The sequence below is a fragment of the Apteryx rowi genome, unplaced genomic scaffold (assembly GCF_003343035.1).
Source record: "Apteryx rowi isolate R43461 unplaced genomic scaffold, aptRow1 scaffold_263, whole genome shotgun sequence".
Lineage (NCBI taxonomy): Eukaryota > Metazoa > Chordata > Aves > Apterygiformes > Apterygidae > Apteryx > Apteryx rowi.
In genome coordinates, this window is record NW_020449008.1 from 139117 (window position 1) to 155143 (window position 16027).

At 42.2% G+C, this 16027-nt stretch overlaps 1 protein-coding gene across 10 annotated transcripts in view; it reads right to left on the minus strand.

Moving 5' to 3' along the window:
• Nucleotides 1-13703: 13703 nt before the first annotated feature.
• The window catches only part of PACSIN2 (protein kinase C and casein kinase substrate in neurons 2), a 72341-nt gene continuing 70017 nt past the window's right edge, over nt 13704-16027 (minus strand). For all 10 annotated transcript variants that reach the window (XM_026067813.1, XM_026067821.1, XM_026067819.1 and 7 more), the window contains one exon: nt 13704-15496. In XM_026067813.1, coding sequence (XP_025923598.1) covers nt 15384-15496 — 113 coding nt within the window. In that variant the 3' untranslated portion in view covers nt 13704-15383. The remainder of the gene's footprint in view (nt 15497-16027) is intronic.

A 16027-nucleotide genomic window follows, 5' to 3' on the forward strand; every position in this document is an offset into this window, starting at 1 on the left:
GCGGCGCGGCGCGGCGCGAGGCGGGGGGTTCCCCCCCCCCGGGTTGCCCTGGAGACGCGCAGCGCTGCTGCGTCAGCGCCTTCCGTTGGGGACCCGAACCGTCACGGAGCGGGGGAACAGGGGTGAGGAGGGGGCGGCGGCGCCGTGTCAGGGGGCCCTCGGGCTACCTCGGGGCGGGTCTGTGCCCCATCCGAGCCCTTTCATGGGGGAACAACCGTCGGCGGCGGGGTCCACGGGGCGATCGCCGCAAGGCTCTAATGGCGCATGTGGGGCGGGGCAGGGCAGGGCAGGGCAGGGCAGGGCAGGTCTGTTACATCCGTGGCTTTAAAACGCCGTGAAGAAACAACACAGGCTCCTTTCGCTTGTTTTGGGAACAGGTGATAATGTACACTGTTACCCCTGTGCCTACACTTTCTTTGCTCTAAGGCTCGACAAATAGGTTTCAAGCACTCTACAAATTTTAGTAAAAATATTGTTCTCTCTCTTCATCCGCGTTAAAGTCCAGAACGGGGGACAAATGAGTCAGTGCAAAAAATGAATAAAAAATTTAATTGCAGATTTTAATTGCTGCTTTCAAAAGCAGCATATTCAGATCATAAATGTGAAAAACTCTCAAAAGAGGAAACAGAATAATAGAAATATGTCAAGAACTTTGTAATGTATTGGTATCCCTACTTCTGGGTACCTTGAACAGCTTGTACAGGAGTGAATTAGTTTGCATACAGAGACCATATGTCAGAGTTGTCTCCCTAGCACTCCACTTTAGGGGAGGATTATTACATGGGGCATGTTGCTTGGCCATTTTTCTGGAATATTGGCCTGTACGCTGCCCAGGCCCCGTAGGGGCCAGTCAGGGTCTGCTGTGGCCAGCAATGAACGCAGTATGTGCTTAAGAGTGGCCCTCGCAGAGCAATGCAAAGACAACTTTGTGTCTCTACAGAGCTCAGCTCAGTTGCATACTGTGGTAAGATGATCTGTGGTAGAATCTTCGGAGTCTGGCATCTTGGCACTCTTCTTCATCTGAGACCATGAAGGCTGTATCACTTTCTCCCCTTATTCTTATGATATATGTGAGCTGGGTCCAGTCCAAACCATTTCCCTGTCATCTCCTGGTAAGACTACATAGTTTTGCATATCTGGAACAACCAGAGTAAGACACAATTTCTGCAGGAAAGTCATGGAATTATAGAAAAGTCTAGGTTGGAAGGGGCCTCTGGAGGGGGCCTCATCTGCTCTAAACTTCTCTTGAAAGCAGGGCCTTAGATTAAGTTATCCAAGACTCAAATAGTCATGTTCAAGGCTTGGCATAAGAATCTAGCTCCAACCCCTCCTCCTCAAAACTACATCAGCCTCAATGCCCAAGAACAAGAGGTTCACTATTTCCCTATAGAACCTAACAGCCCCCAGTTCTTACTGGTTGGCCAGGTACTAATTCAGGTTGCTCAAATCCATTATCATCTTGGTTCTGGCCATGGTGCACGCTGCTGGCCCTGCAATGCCGTCTTCGGTTGAGCATGAGTTGAGGGTGTATAGTTGGAACACGTGCTGCAGGCTGTTCCTCTGCACTGGGCCTTTAGCTCTGCGAATCAGAGAAGCACACCCTGAGCCTCTAGGGCCTTGCTAGGAGTCACTCACGAACTGATCACAGCTACACCAACTCAATACATGGGCATTTCACTCTTACTTTCAGAATATGGACACCTGTTGCTGGCAGCAGGACAGCAACCTCTTTACTCCAGATCAACTTTGTTCTGTCTGGCTCTATCACAAGGAATGGGCCTGACCTCAGGATAGAATAGTAATCCAAGAAGCCATCTGTATGCGTATAGCCAAATACCATTAGGACTAGAATTAAAACATCTTAGCCTGCAGRGGCATGAAGTTGTTGGCTATTCCATACCAAGAAATATAATCACCCCCCCCACACCTGTCTGTAGCACCTGTAGCCTCAAGCCAGCAAGTACAATCACTTGGAGTCAGGAGTGCTTGACCAGAACTCTGCAAGTGAGGTTTCCATTTCAGGAAGACATTGCCTGTGTAGTGACAGGTGCTCCTTACAACACACTCCCCTCCAGAGATGCTTGCCAGATCCCATGTGATGGCAGGAGGATTACTATCTCAGCCTACAGCCGCTGGCCTCATGGGGAGTAAAAGCTGCCAAGATATTTCCTCAAAGGAAAATAGGGAGCTTTACTTCAGCTTTTTAAATACTATTTTTCTAACAAAGAAGCAGGAGAGGTACAATCTTGCCACCTAATTGGACCAATTAACAACAATAAAACAGGGTCATCCTGAAGACTGAGCTACCTGCCTGGCATGATCTTAGAAAAAAAGAGGACCTTATCTATTGCCCCATATCCTCCTTCCCTTGGTATGTGCTCATACTCCCCCCAGCCACATCACTGGCTCCCCAAGCAACAGCACACAAGGGCAGCTAGCTCCTGCCCAATTTCAAATAGGGGGCTGCCACTGCAGCAGACCCAGGGATCTGAGGTGCACCTTGGGGAGCACAGGCAAATAACTCTGTAAGTCTGCTGGTTCTTCTGTCTTTTGCTGGCCTCCAATTCCAGGAAGTGCCCCTGAGTCAGGATGTCAAAAGCTGCTAGTTGTTCATAGCCACTTCAGACACAGAACTCACAAGTCTCCATCCAGGAAAACACAGGAAACGTGTCAGTCCTTGACAGTGTTCAGAAACATACATTATATTGTTCCTACTCAGTCTCACAGCAGCTCTATCCCAAGGCCATACTTTGCAATTTAACTATGTGAATATGCAGGTTAGATTCTTTTCACGGACTACAAGCTGAGCTGATCGCTAGTTGAGTTCTGACAAGATGGAAGAAAAGCATTTAGCACATGCTAATGAATCTGAGAGAGAGAAGAGGGTCCTGGAGGCAATCTTAGAGCAGCCTCTAGACTGTAGAAGAAAAGTGATATAGCAAATGCAAGTAACAGTAGAAAGACAGGGAAGAGCTAGTCCATCTCTGCTAGTGAAAAGGCAGTGTTCATAACTCACCTGCTGCTCTGCATGTTGAGTAGATAAAAAACCTTGTAGCTTTCAAGGGTAGCTGCAGAAGAGATTGGGCGCTGGGGTACCCTCTATTTTACTGTGCAGCTGTTACATGCAGTGCAAGTCCTTACTCAGTAGTAGACCAGCACTGTGAGCAAGAATGACTCCCCTGGTCTGATGCTGCCAATGTCCTCAATCCCTAGCAGATTTTCATCTTGGCAAGCAGTTAGAAAAACTGTCTAAGGCCTTCAGTCTGAAATTACAGGTTCTTTCTCTGCCCCCATCATCCAGAACATATTGTGCAGCCATTTTCTTTGTCCGTGAAAAAGAAGGCAGATTTGTTCAAAATATTTTGGAAATATCCTCCATATCCTACTCTCCCCTAACAGTGACCTTGCCCATCCCCAGGGCAGAACCAAACTAGAGCCTAAATAAGGGAAACCATCAGTCCAGAGAGGTGGTGAGTGTCTGAGTGTTTCCAGGGGACAGGTGAGACTCTTGTATTTGAGCAAGTTTGTGGCTTAAGTGGGTTGCAGGAAGGATGAATGCACAGAGAGAGAGAGAGAGAATGGCAGCAGTGGTGGGAAAGGGGACCACAACTGCTGCTTTGTCAGTTATGCCTCAGCATAACAATGCCAATCTTGCCAAAGATTTCCAATAATGCCCAAAATACAGGTATTTGTATTCCCAGTGCACACAGAACAATTTAAAAATTGCTTTCATGCCAGCTAGTCTAACAAAGATACATATGGAGRAAGGCTGCTCTAAGTGTATCCTCAAAACCAAATGCCTGGCAAGTACAGCATTCCCTAGGAGGACTGTGCGCATTATGCACCCTCTAATCAGGTGCAAATGCAGTGCACAGTTGGCTGTCATTGCACCAGAATGTGACACTGGTTATTGCTATTTTGCATATGAAAAAACAAGGACTCTTATTCTTGCTAATGACCCATAAAAGTTCCACAACTTGACATACAGAAAAAAAAAAAAAAAACACCGCAACGAGACTCAAACTTTGAATCAGATTGCCCAGAGAAACTGTGGAATCTCTGTCCTTGGAGGTTTTCAAGACCCAGTGGGACAAAGCCCTGAGCAACCTGGTCCTAGTTCAGTGTTGACTCAGCTCTGAGCAGGAGGCTGGACTAGAGACATCCCAAAGCCCCCTCCTCTCTGTGCTAGTACCCCCTCCATATACCCAGGGAATGGATGGGTATTATGTTCTGTTGATACCAAATCTTTGGTTGCCAGAGCTGCTCTGTGAGCTAGTTGATGTTGCACAGGAAATGCCTTTATGCTTTTTCCTTCTCCCACCTACACAAATACTGCAGCAAGAGTTTTGGGCTCCTGGACCATGCCAGACAATTTCTGTAGGACTTGTTAAGACAGAGAAGGAAGAATAACCTTTCAGGATAATCTCCCAGGAACTGCCTCTTCTCTGGCTCTTTGACTGGCTTGATGTCCAAGGATAGGCACTAGCATCCATGCTGCATCCAGCTGTGACTGCATAGGGTTGTCTCTATCTCATCTCTAGAAGAGAATGAGAAAGATCAAGCATCTGGATGACTACTCCCACAATATGGAAATGAAATTTAATAATGTTGAACTAGATTAAAAACTGATTAAAACCAGTTCAACACATCAATAATATACTTCTATTTAGTGCTAACACATTGTTTGTACTGATAACATCAAGAAGCATCACCACTTCACAGAGGTGAGGTTTCTTGGAGCTTTCCATTCTTGAAAGTAATCTGTATTTTAACTCAGGACAAAACCAAGAAGTTGCGATATTGGTACTTACAAATAACCCTTCCACAAACTCTCCTCTTAGTTGTACAGGCATACCTCGGAGATATTGCAGGTTTGGTTCCAGACCACCACAATAAAGTGAACATCGCAATAAAGCGAGTCACATGAATTTTTTGGTTTCCCARTGCATATAAAAGTTATACACCATACTGTAGTCCATTAAGTGTGCAATAGCATTATGTCTAAAAAAACAATGTACATACCTTAATTAAAAAATACTTTATTGCTAAAAAATGCTAACCATCATCTGAGCCTTCAGTGAGTCGTAATCTTTTTGCTGATGGAGTGTCTTGCCTCGATGTTGATGGCTGCTGACTGATCAGGGTGGTGGTTGCTGAAGGCTGGCGTGGCTGTGGCGATTTCTTAAAATAAGACAGCAGTGAAGTTTGCCGCATCGATTAACTCTTCCTTTCTCTGTAGCATGCAATGCTGTTTGATAGCATTTTACCCACAATAGAACTTCTTTCAAAATTGAAGTCAATCCTCTCAAACCCTGCCGCTGCTTTATCAGCTAAGTTTATGTCATATTCTAAATTCTTTGTTGTCATTTCAACAACATTCACAGCATCTTCACCAGGAGTAGATGCCATCTCAAGAAACCACTTTCTTTGCGCATCCATAAGAAGCAACTTCTCATCCGTTAAAGTTTTATCATGAGCTTGCAGCAATTCAGTCACATCCTCAGGTTCCACTGCTAATTCTAGTTCTCTCACTATTTCCACCACATCTGCAGTTACTTCCTCCACTGAAGTCTTGAACCCCTCAAAGACATCCATGAGGGCTGGAATCAGCTTATTCCAAACTCCTGTTAATGTTGACATTTTGACCTCCTCCCATGAATCACTATGTTTTTAATGGCACCTAGAATGGTGAATCCTTTCCAGAAGGTTTTCAATTTACTTTGCCCAGATCCATCAGAGGAATCACTATCTATGGCAGCTATAGTGTTACAAAATGCATTTCTTAAATGATAAGGCTTGGAAGTTGAAATGACTCCTTAATCCATGGGCTGCAGAATGGATGTTGTGTTAGCAGGCATGAAAACGACATTAATCTCATTGTACATCTCCATCAGAGCTCTTGGGTGACCAGGTGCATTGTCAATGAGCAGTAATATTTTGAAAGGCATCTWTTTTTCTGAGCACTAGGTCTCAACAGTGGGCTTAAAATATTCAGTAAACCATGTTGTAAACAGATGTGCTGTCATCCAGGCTTTGTTGTTCCATTTATAGAGCGCAGGCAGAGTAGATTTAGCCTAATTCTTAAGGGCCCTMRGATTTTCAGAATGGTAAATGAGCATTGGCTTCAGCTTCAAGTCACYGGCTGCATTAGCCCCTAACAGAAGAGTCAGCCTGTCCTTTGAAGCTTTGAAGACAGGCATTGACTTCTGCTCTCTAACTATGAAAGTCCAAGATGGCATCTCCTTCCAGTATAAGGCTGTTTCATCTACATTGAAAATCTGYTGTTTAGTGTAGCCMYCTTCATCGATTCTCTTAGCTAGATCTTCTGGATAACTTGCTGCAGCTTCTACATCAGCACTTGCTGCTTCACCTTGCACTTTGATGTTATGGAGATGGCTTCTTTCCTTAAACCTCATGAACCCACCTCTGCTAGCTTCAAACTTCTCTTCTGTAGCTTCCTCACCTCTCTCAGCCTTCACAGAATTGAAGAGAGTGAGGGCCTTGCTCTGGATGAGGCTTTGGCTTAAGGGAATGTTGTGGCTGGTTTGATCTTCTATCCAGACCGCTAAAACTTTCTCCCTATCAGCAATAAGGCTGTTTTGCTTTCTTATCATTCGTGTGTTCACTGGAGTAGCACTCTGAATTTCCTTTGAGGACTTTTCCTTTGCATTCACAATTTGGCTAACTGTTTGGCACAAGAGGCCCAGCTTTTGGCCTGTCTCGGCTTTCGACATGCCTTTCTCACTAAGCTTCATCATTTCTAGCTTCTGATTTCAAGTGAGAGATGTGCAACTCTTCCTTTCACTTGAACACTTAGAGACCATTGTAGGGTTATTAATTGGCCTAATTTCACTATTGTTGTGTCTCAGGGAACAGGGAGACCTGAGGTGAGGGAGAGAGACGAGGAAACGGGCGGTCGGTGGAGCAGTCAGAACACACACAACGTTTATCGATTAAGTTTGCCGTCTTATATGGGCGCAGTTTGTGGCRCCCCAAAACAATTACAATAGTAACATCCAAGATCACTGATCACAGATCACCATAACAGACATAATAATAATGAAAAAGTTTGAAATATTGTGAGAATTACCAAAGTGTGATAGAGACACGAAGTGAGCACATGCTGTTGGAAAAATGGCGCCGATAGACTTGTTCGACACAGCATTGCCACAAACCTTCAATTTGTAAAAAATGCAGTATCTGCAAAGCGCAATAAAGCGAAGTGCAATAAAGCGAGGTATGCCTGTACTTAGGTAAAGCCCTTTGTATTAGCAATGCAAGGAACTCACAAAGTTATGGCTAGAAGTATCACCCCATTGCAAAACCTACCTACGTTTGCCATGTGATGCAGTTTCATCTATGCCAGGGCAATCAGATTCCATTTGAGTGTTTCCTGCTTAGAGGTTCTAGAAGTCTCTCTCACCATAATATGTAGATACTTCACAATTAATGTAATTGTTTACCTCATGGAGCTGCAGATGTCATTGGGCATGCTGAAAGTTGTTGAGTTGAAGTAACTGATGACTTGGATTTTCAAGGAGTTCTTGTTAATGTCCTTCATAGAAGCCTAACTAAACTACCCTGAAACTAAAGGGGATCATTTAATAAATTAATTACTGACTACAGGAATAAACATTTGGAGGTTACCAGGGAGTCCCCCAGAGGGATTCATGCTCAAACTTGCAGTGTTTGATATTTAGCTGCAAAAAGGGTGAACAGAAAGGTGGCAGCTCATTGACAAACTATGATAATAGAAGTGAAAATGCACTCTATAAGATCCTTTTGCAGCTCTTTACAGTACGGATTGACTAGACAGAACAGCAAGTGAATTTCAGGGTCAAATGCAAAATAACAAAAATTAGAGCCTGAACTACACTAATGGGGTCAGAACTAGTGATTACTAGAAAGAGCATTACTAGTTCTCTTTCTGGAACTAATTCCAGGATCTCTTTTCTGAGCTGCTTCATTTAGATCTGTACGAACAATAGCTTGGTGTGCAATTGTTGCCAAAGCAGTGAACTGAAAGTTCAAAATTATGAGGACAGAGTTAAGTTTCTCTTATTGCATAGGACCCAAGAAGCAAATCATGGAAGGCTGAAAATATTGTGACTGAAGTACCCGCTATATGTTGTCCTGTTCCTATACTCTTCCCAAGGCATCCACTACACTGCTGGCACAGACCTCATCTGATCTAATACAACCAGTCTTAGAGATGAGGTTACACCTTTTGAAATGTGGACAGGTGCTCAGTAAAATTTTCACATTATGTAGGTACTTTTACTTGAACAGAAGTTTCAGGAAGCATCTATAGAGTTTAAAATTTTGCACTAAATGATTAATGTAGTATCACACAGGAATCTGAACTTCTAACACAAGGAAGATAAGTAATAGCAGGCTGAAAGTGATGCAGACTGAGCATTAGCAGGTAAACTGCTAGATGTCAAACACACTGAAGGTATTGTTTACTGCAGTAACTACCACACCACCTTTCTTAGGTTCTGAAGTTGCAGTTTATATTTTAGTTCAAGCAGAATGAGAAAGTAGAAATATACCAGTATATCTAGGATATCTTGTATTCTCTCATTTCAGGGTCAGAATCTGCAACTCTCTCCAAATTGACCACTAGGTATACTTTCAGCCATGATTAGCAAGCTCCTTGATGTTTTGAGGTGAATAAACATCTTTCTGCCAAACCAGAAAGGTTGGTGAAAGATTAAAAAAATGATTGTGTAACCTAATAATGTTCATTTTCAAAACCAGATGCAACTCAAGAAGAACAGGAGGTATTGCTGCCAGACATCCAGCCTTCAGTATACCATTCTCCTTTCTCTCCCTTGTCTTCTTTTACAGTAATATAAAATTATAAAATACACAGATATTTTTAAAAAACACTGAAATTCATACCAGATTCATAAAAAAAAAAATCTAATTTGTCTACAGTGATTTCTCATTAGAAGACTTAGTATTTCTATTTATCTCCAAATGTAACCTGCTTTGGCTTTTGCTTTGCAAGTGCTATGAATAAAAACTTGATCAGAAGAAAAAAGATATTAGAACAAAGTAGTAATCAGTCACGGCAAAAGCAGTTTTAATACATCAGACCAACTTCACAAACATTTCAGCAACAGATAATAGCAATAGAAGATCTGTAGAAATAAAGCAGATAATACAGTTGCACCTAGGGTATAGCTTTGCTTTTAGAATCTTATGCGTATAGCAAATTTTTATCTTATACAGATATTCATATTGTAGCCTACCAGTAAATTAAAAGGCAGTTTGGGGAAAAAAGGTTCAAAATATTGTTGTCAAGCTCTCAGAACCTCAGAAGCAGAAAGTTAAAGAGAAATCTTATATTAATGTGGACTGTGTATCAGGAGCTGCTTACTTCAGCACCTTTTCTACAAAACTAGTTTATAATTTTTCTGAAAAGACTCTTACTACCCTGTCTTAACTAGACAAATTCATCAATGTATCAGTGACTAGAAATAAACACTGATATTAGACTAAAAAAATTTACAAAAGCACCTAATTTGTCACGTGATCACTGCAAATATCCAGATGAAAAAAAAGCCAACTATTCTCATACAATGTACTGCATATTTTGAGAGCATTCAAGGAATGCTATGCCAAAGGCAAGTAATTGCATGCTATAAGGTTGAAACGTGTTTAAGGTTACAGCAACATTCAGGTAGCTCAAACAGTACAAGCAAAAATACACTAGAAAGTYTTAAGACATGCTCTTTCCCCACCCTGTTCAGAATTTGTAAGGAAAAAGAGAGGAAGGGATAGGAAGAAATGACATCCCAGACTTCATATTCTCTGTTTATACCTTGCAAATTTAATCCTCTGAAAGTAAACTATAGCTGCTTAAGCCCAGGATGAACTTATAAAGGAAAATTCTCTACTGTTGCTCAATAGGCTTCATTACTTACTGACCCTAAACTGTAGTAAGGCTTTTGACACAGTCTCCCATAGCATCCTTATAGCCAAATTCATGAGATGTGGATTGAATAAATGGACTAGATGGATAGAGAATTGGCTTAATTGGTGGGCTCAAAGGGTTGTGACTGGGCATACAAAGTACTACTGAAATCACTTAGGGGTGGGCACTAGGGATGATAGTGCTTAGCATCTTTATAACAACTTGAATGATGGGACAGAGCACATTCTCAGCAAGTCTGCAGATGATATACCAACTTGGGAGGAGCAGGACTGCTATTCAGAGGGACCTCAACTGGCTGGAGAAATAGGCTGACAGGAACCTCATGAACAAAGGCAAATACAGCATCCTGCATGGAGTTATTCCATCCCAACAGGACAGGCTGGGTCCTGACAGCATGAAAAGCAGCTTTGCAGAAAAGGACCTGAGGCTCCCAGTGAACATGGGTCAGCAGTGCATCCTTGCAGGAAAAAAGGCCAACCRCATAGCGGGCTGTATTACCAGCAGTGTAGTCAGTACGCCAAGGGAAGTGGTTCTTCCTCTTTATGCAGCACTTGTGTGACAGCACCTGGAGTACTGTGCCCATTCCCATCCCCCCACCCCAGTATAAGACAGACATCAACATACTGGAGCAAAATCCAGCAGAGGATCACCAAGATGATGTTAGAGGGCTGGAATACATGAGATGTGAGGAGAGGATGAGATAACTGGGTTTGCTCAGCCTGGAGAAGAGAAGGTTCAGGGGAGACCTTATTGCGGTTTACAGCTACCTGAGGGGAAAGTGCAGAGAAGACAGAGCCATGCTCCTCTTACAGGTGCACAAAGGAAGGACAAGAGGCAACATCAGGAACTTTTGATTACACATAAATACACAAAAAAAGTTCCTCATTACAAAAGCGAGGAACTACTAGAACAGAATGGGAGAGGCTGTGGCCTCTCTGGGCATCCTTGGAGATGTTCACAACCCAGCTAGACAAGCCCTGAGCAACCTGCTCTAATTGGACCTGCTTGGAGCAAGGGTTGGCTGACTGGCTCCAGAGGTCCCTTCTAATCTAAATTCTTCTAAGAAGTATCTGTTTAAACTCTATAAATGCCTTTCTGTGCTCCTAGAGCAAAAAGCTCAAAACTGAGTCGGCCTGTGTAAATGGGTGTCTATTCAAGATGAGGATGAAATTAGTCATTTCCACTTGACTTAACCCATCTCTATTTCTTGAATTTCTCATTAAAGTGGATGGAGCATGATAAGAGTTCCAAGCACTTAGAATGGCCTATTGGTTACATTTGTTAATAGACAAATAACTTCTTAAAATACTTTATTAATTTTAAAATGTTTGATAAATATGAAGTTTGCCTTTACCTTCTGCCATTCTGTATTCTGGAACACCATGTCCAGTTTTGGACACCACCCTCCCAATACCAGATGGCTTCTGGGGGCCTAATAGCAGCCTCCCAGTACCTACAAGGAGGTTACCAAGACAACAGTCAGGCTCCATCCAAGTACAGCAGGAGAACAAGAGACAGTGGTCACATATCCAGTTAGAACCTGCCCTATTTCAATCTAAAGGGGAGAAAAATTTTTTTAAGGATAATTAAGCTTTAGAATGGGTTGCACAGAGAGGTTATGAAATCTGTCTTTGAAAGTTTTCCAGACCAGACCAAAGCCCTGAGCAACCTGGTCTGAATGCAGTTGACTATGCTTTAAAACAGAAACTTGGACCACAGAACCCTTCAGAGTGCAGGAGGTTTGTGGTCCTTTCACTAAATCAGCCAACCACCATAGCAAATTAATCCTTTATTTGGATTAAAAGATAATCTGTTGATGTGGGAAACAAGTTCAAGCTTTCAGCTACTCAAAGTACTACATTAATCACTATCAGTGAACCCATGAGTGCTGAGGGAGCTGGCGGATGTTATTGCTAGGCCACTCTCCATCATCTTTAAAAGGTCATGGAGAACAGGAGAGGTGCCCGAAGACTGGAAAAAAGCCAATGTCACTCCAGTCTTCAAAAAGGCAAAGAAGGAGCACCCAGGGAACTACAGGCCAGTCAGCCTCACCTGCATCCCTGGAAAGGTGATGGAGCAGCTCATCCTGGAGGCCATCTCCAAGCACGTGGAGGAAAAGAAGGTGATCGGGAGTAGTCAGCATGGATTCACMAAGGGGAAATCACGCTTAACCAATCTAATAGCCTTCTGTGATGGAATGACTGCCCAGGTAGATGAGGGGAGAGCAGTGGATGTTGTCTACCTTGACTTCAGCAAGGCTTTTGACACTGTCTCCCATAGCATCCTCATAGACAAGCTCAGGAAGTGTGGGTTAGATGAGTGGACAGTGAAGCGGACTGAGAACTGGCTCAATGGCAGAGCTCAGAGGGTTGTGATCAGTGGCACAGAGTCTAGTTGGAGGCCTGTAGCTAGCGGTGTCCCCGAGGGGTCAGTCCTGGGTCCAGTCTTGTTCAGCTTCTTCATCAATGACCTGGATGAAGGGACAGAGTGCACCCTCAGCAARTTTGCTGAYGATACAAAAYTGGGAGGAGTGGCAGATACCCCAGAGGGCTGTGCTGCCATTCAGAGAGACCTGGACAGGCTGGAGAGGTGGGCRGAGAGGAACCTCCTGAAGTTCAACAAAGGCAATTGCAGGGTCCTGCACCGAGGGAGGAACAACCCCATGCACCAGTACAGGTTGGGGGTTGACCTGCTGGAAAGCAGCTCTGCGGAGAAGGAGCTGGGAGTGCGGGGGGACACCAAGTTAAGCATGAGGCAGCAATGTGCCCTTGTGGCCAAGAAGGCCAATGGTCTCCTGGGGTGCATCAGGAAGAGTGTTGCCAGCAGGTCGAGGGAGGTGATTCTCCCCCTCTACTCAGCCCTGGCGAGGCCACATCTGGAGTCCTGTGTCCAGTTCTGGGCTCCCCAGTACAAGACAGATGTGGCACTACTGGAGCAAGTCCAGCAAAGGGCTACAGAGATGATTAGGGGACTGGAGCATCTCTCTTATGAAGAAAGACTGAGAGAGCTGRGCCTTTTTAGCCTAGAGAAGAGAAGGCTGAGGGGGGATCTTATTAACATGTACAAATATCTGAAGGGAGGGTGTCAAGAGGATGGAGCCAGACTCTTTTCAGTGGTGCCCAGAGACAGGACGCGAGGCAACAGGCACAAACTGAAACACAGACAGTTCCATCTGAACATGAGGAAAAACTTCTTCACTGTGAGGGTGACAGAGTGCTGGAACAGGTTGCCCAGAGAGGTTGTGGAGTCTCCTTCTCTGGAGATTTTCAAAACCCGCCTGGACGTGATCCTGTGCAACATGCTCTAGGTGACCCTGCTTAAGTAGGGGGGTTGGACTAGATGATCTCCAGAGATCCCTTCCAATCTCAACCATTCTGTGATTCTGTGAAGAAAACCTTTTCCTCACAAGGTAGACAAGATTCAGATATTACATTTAAACACAAGAAACATCTTTGCTCACCCAAGCTGTATTGGACTTGACTATACCATAGAAAGCAGCATCACAGATTTCACATACCCCACAGAAGACAACATGGAAGTCTCCCCTTCTTCCACAAATATTTTCTTGAAATGTCTTGCCAAGAGCCCCAGTGAACTGCACCTTCCCTCTCACTAACAGCACAATGCTATTATGACATGTTCTCCTTTATGGTTCTTTTAGACAATGCAGATTGTCACCTTGCAATGAAATGCATAGATTATTTGCTTCAGAAGAATGTTTTCAAACACATTGAATTAGTAAGAGGTACATTCTGGGTACTTAAGAGATTAACAGATTTTATTGTTTTCTAAAATATTTTACAATACAGAGACCCCAACCAGTAATTCCTGACAATTTTAGTAACCATTTTGTGGATGAACAATTATGCTGGTAAGTTTTCCTTAACAGACACATACATACATCCACTTTCTAAGCTGGCACRTTTTGAATCATTGAAAATGATGACTAAATATTCTATAACCGCAAAAAGCAAACAACTCTGAGACTATCAACAGTGTTTGTTATCTCAAAATAGATTTGACTTCATTACAGTGTAGCTTCCTAAAGTAGCACATCTACTCACCTGGTACTTAATTTTTTTTTTTAAAGACAAATCTGCTGTAATTTACAGCCCAGTTTTATATTCACAAATGCATACTATTTGACACTATTACATATGACTGACTTGTAATTGCAAACAAATGTAGTTTTTACAGTGTTCTGCTACAATAATCCATGTAAGGACTAATGCTAGTTTAGATTTTGACCCACAAATTTATTCACAAATACAGATTTTGAGTATATTAGTCTATTTACTGTATTTCTGAAAAACTAATCACAGAATACCTGGTCTATGGTACAGTAACAAATATGATATGAAAGCAGATTTAAATATACCTATAATTTAAACTCTTAAACAGTCTAAATCTAATCCACATCAAAAGGCTTGATAACTAGTAGCCATGCTCCTTATATTTTGGAATATCAAATTATATGTACATATACACAGCATAGAGAGCCTCTTCATAAAAAGCATTTTAGTCTATTTTACAATCTTAGGTTTGAAAAAAATTAGTCTTCACACATTTAACATTTCAAATCACGAAAAATCATTTAAAGGAGAGAACTTTTTTCCTGCAAAAGTGAAGTAACTACTATTCTGGGGCTTATGTATGATTTATCTTTTTATTTTTAGAATACTATTTAAAATCTAGCTGGAAAACTCATTGAAGTGTCAAAATGCATAAACAGCATTCACAATAGGATCCCAACCCATGACACCTGCAGATCTCTGTTACAGTCTTCTGTAACAAATATTTATTAAATATAGTATTTGTTTTACAACTTCAAGCCATGCTGACAACATAGATTATTACAACACGGAAAGAGTTTTCATTCAGTCAACTGCTGACTAAATCTATATCATAATTTAAGTATTAATTGATAAATCTGAGCATACAAAAAGGTGCTTAACTACATAGCATTTAAATAAAAAAATACTGCATCTTTCAGACATTGCTAAGAACAAATAGAAAATCAACTGTAATAATCTTAAAAATTCAAGTTGCAAGTTACTGAAGGTCACTTAAAATAACTGATTAAACAAAAGTGAGCATAAGCCACATACCCAGGGTAGGTTGAGGCACAAGCATAGAAAATGCAATGTTCAGAAGTCACAATAACAGAACATGTGGTAAGAGAAAGCTTAGAAAGTATTTCCCCTATCATACTATTTTTTTCAGCCTAACCCCTTTCTTTTGCATTGTGCAGAAGTTGTGAAAACAAAGTCAAATTCTTAGTTCTAACTTGTGTCCTTAAATCACCATGATTTCAGTATCAAGCTGTCTCTTCATTAAAATATATACACTCTATACATCACTCAGTTTCCCCTCACTGTAAATATATACTGTACAGGCCTACAGAGCTTTTGTAGCGCTTCTGTATTAACTTTCTCCTTTGTCACTGGATTGGTTCTACATAGTTTGCTGGGTATAAACCAATTTGTCCATTGTCCAGACGTCCTTTGCACCAACCCTGCTCGTCTTCATTCTCCATTTTAGTTAACTCGTCCCCTGAAAAATAAGTGATATTTAACAAAAGCTGTAGCCTTTTAGTGACAACAGGAAAGTAACACAGCATCAGTTATCTACATGTTCACCTTTCTTCTCTGCCTACCCCAAGCCTCAGTAGAGAGCTTCCCTTTCTAGTCTTCATGCTTTTGATACGAAGAATGCCACTTACAGATTTATCTATGGGATGAAAGGCTCCCAACAGGCATTAAGATAACAGGAAGAAAGAAGCTACTTTGAAACTAAAACATTACATTGATGGCATTTCAAAAAGGCAATAGCAGCATTTGTCTTTTATCACAATGAAAGATACAAACTTTTAAAGTTACATGTGATGTCATTTCACTAGAAGATCAAAGACTCTCTTATATCTAAAGAGTGTGAACAGTAAAAGGTAGTATAAGTACTGCTAAACAAACAGAACAATCTTAGATTTATGGCCTTCACCACACTGTCAATGCAAGTGAAATGTTTTGTTAGGCTTACTGTCAATACACACTCAAGAATTCCTGGGACTTAAGGGGGAAAATACCA